Source organism: Alnus glutinosa, chromosome 2 (genome assembly GCF_958979055.1).
Source record: "Alnus glutinosa chromosome 2, dhAlnGlut1.1, whole genome shotgun sequence".
NCBI lineage: Eukaryota > Viridiplantae > Streptophyta > Magnoliopsida > Fagales > Betulaceae > Alnus > Alnus glutinosa.
Window position 1 is genome coordinate 1,207,424 of NC_084887.1, and position 11,663 is coordinate 1,219,086.

The 11,663-nt window shown below is 36.9% G+C and overlaps 1 protein-coding gene across 1 annotated transcript; it reads left to right on the forward strand.

Annotated features, from left to right (window-relative positions):
• The first annotated feature begins 1,459 nt into the window (after nt 1–1,459).
• On the forward strand, nt 1,460–10,904 carry LOC133860653 (histidine kinase 2). The gene is made up of 14 exons (XM_062296226.1): nt 1,460–2,597; nt 3,649–3,921; nt 4,070–4,546; nt 5,208–5,483; nt 6,258–6,427; nt 6,556–6,768; nt 6,859–7,045; nt 7,287–7,338; nt 7,422–7,651; nt 7,759–7,857; nt 8,137–8,789; nt 9,083–9,580; nt 9,932–10,359; nt 10,474–10,904. Exons 1-13 carry the CDS (start codon nt 2,205–2,207, stop codon nt 10,179–10,181), a joined length of 3,771 nt encoding a protein of 1,256 aa, XP_062152210.1. The 5' UTR covers nt 1,460–2,204; the 3' UTR covers nt 10,182–10,359; nt 10,474–10,904.
• Nucleotides 10,905–11,663: the final 759 nt, after the last annotated feature.

Sequence of the window (11,663 nt, forward strand, 5' to 3'; positions counted from 1 at the left end):
GTTAAGTAGATTATCATGTCAATTTACAAACATGATAAATGTTTATAGTTACAAACATGATAAATGTTTATAGTTTAAGTAGTAAGTGTCACAAAAATTATCACGTTAATTTATAAAAAAGAGATAGTGTATTCACTCAAATTTCCATCATTTTATTGAAATAAATTATATATATCTTTCCAATTATTTGATGGGAAAACTCCTAGAAAAATACTAAATACCATAAATTAATAAAAATTATATATTTTTTTGACTTTTTTAGGACAAGTGTATTTTATGGACCTTGATGTTTATATGAATATTACGATTTTGCTGACATGACACTTGTATCAATTATATCCATTATATTTGAGCCTATATAATGGGTGTTTTCACGATGTCTTGTTTAAAAAACAGGTAATATCTAAAGTTTAATTTTTAATTTTTAATTTTTATACTTGAAGACATTAAATAATTCCTTAATATTTTCTTATTAATTTGTAGACATGACTATTTTGTTTTAATTCGGAACTATATATAAAATTCTACTGTGAATGTGCACTCCTACAAAATGAAAATAGTAGTCCCCACCTTACTTCAATCCTCTAAACCTCTCTCCCCCCTCCCTCCAACATATATTTTATAATTTTTTTTTTAACGGTTCAAATTTAATTTTAGTAATATTATATATATATATATATATATATATATATATATCATGTTTTTGTCCTCCAAAAGTTGACGTTGCTTTAAAAATCACCATTGAATTTGTGATAAATTACTATTTGATTTTAATTCAATAAACATTTTATAAGTTACATGAACTTTGAAGAGATAAAATGATGGTATAAAGCATTACTCACTTTTTTTTACGGAACTTAAACCAAACTCACCATCTAATATAGGACGTTAAAGCTTGTATTCCGTATACACCAAACGCAAGTCATCAAGAATGTCACATTAGTAATTGAGAACACGTGACATTGCAACTTAAGTTGGTGTGCACACAAACTTGAATTCTCCTCCAATTTTATGATTTTTACTGTTTATTTTTGCAAAACAAAAATCTCCCATGAGTTTTTGATGCAAGCCAAACTTTTAGAAAGGAGTTTTACTTGTAAATCGAGAGAAAATACCCTTTTGTGTACTGCTAACAGTTCTGTAAATAAAGCTTTATATTAAGTGGTGAAGAGCGTTGGAAACGACTTGCTCTCTCTTTTTAAATTCTCATTCTCTCTCTCACTTCCAAATCCGTATTTCTGCAGCGTAGCAGAAGCCAGAAAACAAGTGCCCTTCTTTAATCGCTGAATGGTGCAGTCTCTTTCAACTCTCTCAACAAAAAGCAAAAGAACAACAAAAGCGAAGCAAATATGAATAAACATATTAAAATAAGATATAGCAAGTTTGAAAATTGTTAATTCATTTATTTATGTAAGTTTTGGTGTGATAGAAGTTGGGGTTTGTTTGCTTTTGCTTGACCTTCCCCACCACATGATGAGATAATCATGTAGCCAACCTCAATATCAAGTGCTGGACACCAAACTGAACATAGAGAGAGAGAGAGAGAGAGAGAAAGAGGCTGTGTTGGGTAAAAGAGGAAAAAGAAGAGGGGCCACTTTCCATCTCAGTCTGATCATTGATTCCACTTGGGTTGGGTTTAATCCAAATTTTCTTGATCATGGGTTTGCTTTGAAAGTGTTTCACTCTTGATGCTTCTTTCAGTCTATACAGTGCTGTGGGGGGCAGAAAGAACCAGTTATAGAAAAAGGCCAATTTTTTTTTTTTTCTCTTATCTCATTGATGATTCCCTCACAGGTTGCCAAAATGACAACTGGGTTTGGTTCAGCTTGTTGTTTGGCATGATTATTACTTCTTGGTGTCCTTCTAAAAGAGGTGTGTGGTTTTGAAGGGCTTTTCACAGGTACTGTTGAGAAAAATTTGGTACTAGATCATTAACTAGAAAAGTAGAGGAGAGATATGAAGAGGTTGGGCCACTTTGTTTTCTTGGCATGGTGGATAATTGGAGCTGGGTTTCTTGAATTAGGAACTAGGTTTCTTGCAATTTCACCTTGTTCTTGTGTCTGCTTCGCTGGTTTGCTATAAAGCATTGGTCTTGATGGGCTTGGTGAGGTGGGTTTGGTGAAGAGTTCAGTGGGTTTTTTTTTTTAGCAATTTTCCTTCTCGTGGAATTGTCACTGTGGGTTTCTTTAAGAGGTCTGATTTTGATGACTTGTTCTGCCGGAACTGGGGGTTTTCTCAAGCTTTCAAGACTCTTAGTGGAGATACATAGGTGGGTTTTGGTTAAAATGTCTCTGGATTGCAAGGTCTCTGGGTTTAATGGAAGATTACCTGCCTGTTCCAAGTTGAAGAAGACAAAGGAACAGTTGCATGGGCCTAATTCTGTCAGAAAGTGGAGAAGAAGGCTTCTGTTTCTCTGGCTTATAGTTGTTACTCTGGGAAGCGTTTGGTTTTTCTCAAGTTGGAATGCTGGGACTTTCACGGGGAAGGATATGACTCCAGACTCTTGTGATGGAAAAGCTCAAATCTTGCTACCGCATTTCAATGTCAGCAAGAGCCAGCTTCACGCGTTGGCTTCCTTATTCTTTGAATCAGATCAGGTACTGTGTTAATAGGTTTTAAAGATTCAATCTTTAATGGCTCTGGGCTCTTCCTGTTCTGGTCTTAATTGTTTCATTGTAGCTTGAAATTTTCGTGCTTTGATTTAGATACAATTTTCCTCTTTCTAGAACCTTGTTTGCGGTCAACATATGATCTCTGAGTTAATTAGATTCTGATTGGGCTTTGTGTAGAAAATTGAAAGGAAAAAAAGAAGAAAATAAAAACATTATAAATTGTAGTGAAAAATGGTCAAAAATGAAGAGATGGACTAGGGATGCAGTGAAGGCATGAAGCGGAAAATGGGATTGTAATACAGTTACCAATTTCTCTTATGATTGTTGGTTTTTATATAGTTGAATAATTAAGGGGCAAAACGATCTCACTCCTCTTGAAATGGAATTAGAGTAAGTATGTTTTGGAGATTGTTTCATTCTTATCCAAGCTTCATGGGTCGACTCCAATTGATTTGTGCCAGTGCTCAATGCTTCATATTGGAACTTTTACTTTGTATCAGTAATGTTTATATTCCCCCCTCTACCTTTCATTTTCTTCAAAACTACATTTATAGAAATCATATCATGAACATTAAGGAAATCATGCACAATAAGGGGTGAAAGTATAACATGTCCTAGCTTCCGTGTGATAAAAAAGTGCTATTCATTTTACAGATAATAACTTTTCACAAGTAGACTATATTAGGAGAGTAAAACATTTTTGTGACTAGATAGAAGAGACATAAAGATGACGAGGTTTGCTAAAGGAGGACCAAAGGGCAATAAGCAACATATCTTGTATGATTTTACAGAATATGGTAGATGCATTATGAGGCTTTAGTTCTTTAACCATTGATCATGATAGATCTCTCTGAGGAATTGAATTTCTTGAGTAATTTCTCCCTTCTGATAATGATATGCTAGTTTAAAGAATCCTACATGCAAAAGTGCCTGAGACCACTTTCAAGATGAACATGAGATGTAAAGGGTGCATGTTTTGTTGTTGTATTTTACTTGTCATTTTTTTCTTCTCCTCTCACTATTTAATGTATTGCAGATAACATCCCTCCAGTGTACCAAAAATTTAGGACCCAAAATGCTGTTAAGCAATAGCATTGCATGTGCTCTGAGGTTACCATGTTCAGAGCTGCATGAGTTTCAGAAGCAACATAGATGGATTGCAGAAAATGGACCTAGGGACCAATGCCCGGTTCGAGATGAGTTCATCCCCGGGAAGCTTGACCTGTCAATGCTAGACAACAAACCTTTGCCATTTAGTTCGCAATCTGAAGCTTCATCAATTTCAGCTTATCATCAGATTTGTGGAAAGGTAGGCCCATGTTGCCTTAAAATCTTGCCATAGAATTTTCTACCTATTGACTTAAATATAAGTTAGTAATCACCCCTCTAATGAATGCATATATCTAATGAGTGATGGCATAAAAAATTGAGTTCTTTCTTTCTTTGTCTTGAATCAGAACATATTGCTATCAGGCGCACTGGCAGACTGTGTAAAGGAGTATTGTGGAAGTTTCTGTACTTTTCTAAAAGTAAGTTGGTTACTCCTTGTTGTAGTTATGGTGAGATGCAAGATGTCTGCCTTGCATTTAAATTTTTGGAGGAGCCAAAAGAAGAAACTTCTACATCAACCACCAGTGGCTCAGCAGCAGCAGAAGCAACAACAGCATGCGCATAGTCCTCCTAAAGGTGCTGGAAAGTGGAGGAAGAAGCTCCTACTACTATTTGTGTTTTCTGGAATTACTATGTCAATTTGGTTGTTTTGGTACATGAATAAAGACATCGTTTTGAGGAGGGAGGAAACACTAGCCAACATGTGTGATGAGCGAGCCCGGATGTTGCAGGATCAGTTTAATGTGAGCATGAACCATGTTCATGCCTTGGCTATTCTAGTGTCCACCTTTCACCATGGAAAACATCCTTCTGCAATTGATCAGGTAAAATTCCCTTCTACCTTAAATTTTTCTTTCTATATTGAATTTTCAGTTTTAATTGTAATTAGGAGTCTCTGTTTCCATGAACGATCATCTTCAATGCTCTATTGGCTTGTGTATGGTGGTTTAATGATTTTATTTATATGTTAACATTTCAGAGCTTCCTTTACAAAGTTTTTCCTGAATGTTACCTAAGAATCCGATGTAGCAAATGGTGTGTTTAACACTAATGGGAAATGAAAGGGTTATTTGGACGTTAGATGAGGAAGAAGAGTGATGCCACGGCCCTCTAAACTCATGAAGTTCCTTTTTTTTTGGGGGGGGTGGGGGGATTGGTTTGGGGAAGTATTGAAGCATACCAGTGTTGACTTGCCCTGCAGGTTCCTATATAATACTGTAAAGTTCTTAGTACAAGATTGGCAAATCATGCTACTGCCTAGTTGTATCCTCATACAATTATGGACATATAGTCATGCAAAACCATATTGAAAGGACGAAATTTTTGTATAAGTATTCAATTAATTTGTTTAAGAATGCTTATAAAAAAAAAAAATTTGTTTAAGAACGCATTTAGCTTGGATGTGAGAAACAAGTGATGAACTACAATGTTGCAAATTAATTTGCTGTCACTGATGTTAACTTCGAAGTTTCTCTTTTATTACAGAAAACTTTTGGTGAATATACTGAGAGAACAGCTTTTGAGAGACCACTTACTAGTGGTGTTGCTTATGCTTTGAAAGTTCCTGACTCAGAGAGGGAGCAATTTGAGAGGCAGCATGGATGGACGATCAAGAAAATGGAAACAGAGGATCAGACTCTAGTCCAAGAATGTATTCCAGAAAATTTGGATCCTGCACCCATTAAAGATGAATATGCACCTGTGATATTTTCCCAAGAAACTGTCTCCCATATTGTCTCTATTGACATGATGTCGGGCAAGGTGTGCTTCATTTGGCTAATGGTGTTCCTAATTCATTTTACTACTTTCCATTTAATCAAGCAACGCACACAGACTTATTATAATAGTTTTAGCTCTGAAAAAAAACCAAGACTCCTTGTAATTGGTGCATCAGAGAGCTGCTGATGGATCTCACATGGTTACTTGTAAACTTCTGTGAAATGTAACTTATCTTGGTTGGTTTTATTGGCTGGGACAATGACAAAGTTGGATGATAGAAACCGTTTACAAGGCTTCTAGATATAAAAATGTTTGGAGGAATTTAATTAGTTGATGTCACTGGGGGGGTGAATCCGAGTATGGATTTGTGCTCTATTGTTTGGCAGTGTGCTTGATTGCCATCTGTCAAAGTCAAGCACCCATTTACATATGCATTATCACGTTTCGCAGGGCTAATATACTTGGCCTTTGCTTTTAAATCACATCTATCATTTGAGATTTTCATCTCAATGTATCATTATGAATCAAGACTACAAATCTTTTGAAAAGATTTCTGTTTGGGCACACCTCTTCAAGAGCACTTATAATTTTCCGGGGAGTGATTGTTGTACACCAAGTGTACAACAATCATACAACACCCCTTCACAAGGGGTGGGCTCCACACACTGTGGGGCCCACCCCTTGTGAAGGGGTGTTGTATGATTGTTGTACACTTGGTGTACAACAATCATTATTCTAATTTTCCACTCATCAATTTGATTGCATTAATATTAATTTTTTTTTTTTTTTTTTTTTTTTTTTTGTTTTGTAATATAGGAAGATCGCGATAACATCTTGCGAGCAAGGGCAACCGGAAAGGGAGTGCTTACATCTCCTTTTAAGCTATTGAAATCCAATCACCTTGGTGTTGTACTTACATTTGCTGTATACAACGCTGACCTCCCTCCAGATGCTAAGCCAGAGCAACGCATTGAAGCTACTGTGGGGTAAATTTATCACTCAGTAATTTTGTTTACTTGTTGCCAAAAACTCATGTATGCACTGTTGTGAAGAATACCATATTTTATCAATGGGCTGGAACTGATTCTTATGCTGGGGGTCTCTTTTAAAAAAGGTATCTCGGTGCTTCTTATGATGTCCCCTCACTGGTGGAGAAGCTTCTGCACCAGCTTGCTAGCAAGCAAATGATTGTCGTGAATGTTTATGATACAACTAACGCATCTTCTCCCATCAACATGTATGGTACTGATGTCACTGATACTGGCCTATTGCACACTAGCAACCTTGATTTTGGGGATCCACTGCGGAAGCATGAGATGCATTGCAGGTAGCCCTCACATGTTATCATGTCTGTATATCAGCCCAAGGTGGGGTGTCATATTTTGCCTCAACTCTAATTGTGTTCCTCTTGTGACAGGTTCAAGCAGAATCCTCCTTTGCCATGGACAGCAATAAATGCATCAGTGGGACTCCTAGTTATTACTTTGCTTGTCGGACACATCTTTTATGCAGCCATAAGTCGAATTGCAAAAGTGGAGGATGACTATCGTAAGATGATGGAACTCAAAGTCCGTGCTGAAGCTGCAGATGTGGCAAAATCTCAGGTGCATTTTATTTCTGGTCTTCTTTTTGGGTAGTTCTTTTGTTGTTAGGAATAAAAGATTCAGTTTACTAAAGGATGATTCTCTATATTTCTCATAGCAGAAATGGTTTTTGCATTCAGAGCTTTAGCTAATAACATCATGAGTTTCACTTTTCCTTGTACTTTGTTTTTTTCCTCAATAGTTTATGTCTTACGTAATATTTCTTTGAGTGATCCTGTCACTGGTTTTTTCTCCTTTGCAGTTTCTTGCGACTGTTTCCCACGAGATCAGGACTCCAATGAATGGTGTTTTAGGTATAAGAAATCTTTCAATTACAGAGTATATTATGCAAATCTCCCAAGATTAACTTACAAGATACGTACCAACTATGTTACAGGCATGCTGCAAATGCTGATGGACACTGATCTTGATGCAATCCAACTGGATTATGCGGAGACTGCTCATGCTAGTGGGAAAGATCTAATATCACTGATAAATGAGGTTCTTGATCGGGCTAAGATAGAATCGGGAAGGCTTGAGCTTGAAGCTGTACCTTTTGATCTGCGTGCTGTTCTTGATAATGTTTCATCACTTTTGTCTGGCAAATCTAATGCAAAAATGATTGAGGTATGTCAAGTTATTTCCTTTTCTTCTCTTTTGTTTTATTCTTTTGCTGCTCTTGTTGATATTAGTTCTTACCTAAACTTGATTGGGTGCTCCTTGTGTGAGAGAAGTTGGCGGTTTATGTCTCCAATCAAGTACCTGAAGTCATCATTGGCGACCCTGGACGGTTCAGGCAGATAATTACGAATCTTGTGGGAAATTCAATTAAGGTTAGATGTGTTTCTTTCTAGTTGTCTTACAGTCTTCCCCCCACCCCAATAAAAAAGAGGCTAAACTATTCCGTTTGACATACAGAATGTATGTGATTAGCCTACAATCACATGGGGACTGTGATCTCCATGAGCTTCCACATATTAAACTTTTTCTACTTAGCATGCCAATCAGATGATCATTTTAGAACCATCTTTTATATAGAATCATGCATCATTGAGGAACATGCTACTGGTCATAATCTTCGTTCACTAACTTTTTACATGTTTAAACTGCAGTTCACTCGTGACGCAGGTCATATATTTGTCTCAGTACATCTGGCAGATGAAGTTAAGGGCGGACCAGATATTATGGATGAAGTGATGAGACAAGGCTTGAGTTCAGTTCAAGAAATGTCCGACAAAACTTATAATACATTGAGTGGGTTTCAGGTAGTTGACAGATGGAAAAGCTGGGAACATTTTAAAAAGCTAGGCAGCAGAAATTCAATGGAGGGACCTGAAATGATCAAATTACTCATAACAGTTGAGGATACAGGTGTGGGAATACCTCTAGATGCACAAAGCCGCATTTTCACACCTTTCATGCAGGCTGACAGTTCCACTTCACGTAATTATGGTGGGACTGGAATCGGATTGAGCATTTGCAAATGTCTGGTGGATCTCATGGGTGGGGAGATTGGGTTTGTAAGTGAACCTGGCGTTGGGAGTACTTTTTCATTTACTGGACTTTTCAGGAAAGTAGAAGCAACTACTCCAGATACTAAGTGTCAACAGTACGAGCCAGCTCTTTCAGAGCTCCGAGGATTGAGAGCATTGGTAATTGATGAAAGAATCATCCGAGCTGAGGTCACGAGGTATCATCTGCTGAGGTTAGGGATATCTTCAGATATAGCTTTCAGTCTGAAATCGGCATGTTCTTATCTATCAAGGTAGATTTTACTTTGCTAGCTATTTGTAGCATTGGCTGCTTTCTTTTGACTTTTTTCGTTTTGTGAGCTGGACTCATGGAGAGTTCTTTCGCAGCTTATTTTTTAAGGTTTAAGAGTTACATTAAATAGTTTTCTTTGTCAGAATCCATATATAGGACCATTAAAAGAAAGTTTTATCATCTGCCTTCTCACAGAATCAAGAAATATAAAGGAGCTTATCATTGGTTGATTAAATTTTAAATGTATAGTTCATGCTCGAATTTGCTAAGATATTGTTATTGTTTGTTCCACAGTGTGTCAGCAAATTTCGCGATGATCCTTATTGACAAAGATGTTTGGGATAAAGAAACCAGTCTCTTATTCCATCTTTCTCTTAAAGATCATGGGCAAAACAGCAGGACAGAGATCCCCATAAACCTTCCAAAGATATTTCTCTTGGCTACCTCCATTGACCCCGATGAACGCATTGAGCTCAAATGTGCTGGTTTTTTTGATAATGTACTGATTAAGCCTCTTCGGTTAGGTGTCTTAATTGCCAGCCTCCAAGAAGCCCTTGGAAGGAGGAAAGTAAACAGAAAAAAACCATCTACTCTTGGAATTTTACTAAGAGATAAGCGAATTCTGGTGGTTGATGACAATGCAGTTAATAGAAGAGTAGCAGAAGGTGCTCTAAAGAAGTATGGAGCAATTGTGACCTGTGTAGAGAGTGGCAAGGCTGCTTTAGTGATGCTTAAGCCACCCCACAACTTTGATGCTTGCTTTATGGATCTCCAGATGCCAGAAATGGATGGGTAATCAATCTGCCTCTCTAGTCCCTAATTTCCAATTTCAATTTTGCATGCAAGAGGATCTAGTGTACTTTTCGTAAGTAATGTTTCAGTTGAGCAGGGTATTAATGAGTGCGTCTTGACCTGGTCACTGTTATAAATTTTTGTTTAATCCTACTGGGAAAACTCTAGTATCTATTGTTATCATTCACTTATTTTTTTGTTGATTGGATTTTATGCTAAATGATCATCAAGTTTACTGTGAGGTTAGAAAAGTGAGAGATTAGGTGTGCCTTTATTTTTAGCATCTAATAGGGCAGATTCCCATTTAATCTGTGTATGGATTGCATTCTTACACTGTCTACAATTATGCAGGTTTGAAGCGACAAGGCGAATCCGCAGTTTAGAGAGCAAGGTTAATGAGGAAATTGCATCAGGAGAAGCATCAATAGAAATGTTTGGGAATGTGGCTCCTTGGCACACGCCAATATTAGCTATGACGGCTGATGTGATTCAGGCTTCAAACGAAAAGTGCATGGAGTGTGGGATGGATGATTATGTGTCAAAACCATTTGAAGAGGGGCAGCTTTATTCAGCAGTGGCACGTTTCTTTGAGTCTGGTTGATGATTCAGACTAACATGACTGGTTGTTTCTCAGTGATCTAGCCAAGTGGTTGATCTGTCTTACATGCAGGATTGACCCCCATAGCATTAGAGTTCTCCAGCTAACGACAAGCTTCACTGCTATGAGTTGGTGGCCGTTAGGCTAATCCCAACTGGCTTTTCTCAGCTTCATAGACATGGTGATTTCAGAATTACTCTAATGGATGTTTTGAATGATACTAGTTTCCATGTCTTAACTATATCTTGTGAAAATTATGAGCGTTGGTGTTGACTGGCTTGTTATTTGTTGCCAGGAATCTAGGTGTGTGACCAAGACAACATGTTCAAACTACATGGGAATACTGGAGGAAAGCAATCAAGTGGTTGCCAGTTTATGAACCATTCCATATTGCCAGATCACCATCCGAGGACCATATGACCTGCGGCAGCCTTTTCTGTATATAGCCCCTGTTGTTTGCAAACTAGTGCCCCCATACTTTTTCTTTTATTTTCTGATTTTTCGCACCATTGTCCATTGAAGTAGGGTAGGGATAAGACTAGAAAAAGAAAAAAGTAGGGTAAGGATAAAATGGAAGGAAGCTACAATAATCCATTTTTCAAACTCTGTTGAGATGGATGCTCAGTCTTTCATCTTCAGAGAATTTGTATTAAAACGTGCCACTGAATTGTAACATATCTTTTTGGTATAGTGAAATAATAAATAGCTAGCTTGATTCAGATAAAACCTGTTGTCTTATTGAGCCTGTTGATCAAAATTTAGATCTCGCCATATGAATCTAAACGGCATAGATAGCTCTTATTCAAACTTTGATATTTAATGCACAGGTGTTGATGTAAAAATGTATATTGAGTGTAAGATCTTGACACTACATTATGTATGATTAAGGATTCACACTAAACCCCTATTTGGCTTTGGTGATCCCCTCTCCCCACCCCCTTCACTCATAGAAAGGAACAAAAAAAAAAGAAAAGAAGAGAAGGAAATGCAGACATTTTATGATATTGCTTTCTTAAAATATTCCAATCTGAAACCTCTTATAGTGACTATAAGATTGTAACCAGATTTGAAAATTTAAATTGCAACCCATAACCAATAATAGAATGAACTGATTATTTTATCATTTTTCACCTTTTTATGTCATTTCATGCTGCGAGATAATTTTTTGTTAGGCTTAATAAGACTCCGATTTAATGAAAAGAATAATGTTATTCTTCACGCTTATTTTACACCGGATGAAGTGACGTGTTTCAAGTGTTATCATGTCAACTATTTAAAACACACCGTATAAAGATGAGGAGTAACATTACTATTTTATAAAATAAAGAGAAAAGCGACATACCAATATTACTCTCCTTTGAAATATGAGCCACCAGGTAACATTTTCTCATGGCATGTATGTGGCTGATAAAAAAGTTAAATCTGTTGGCAGGGGCAGATCTACTTCTCTGATATTATCTACTTGTCTATTTAATATTTATCCAC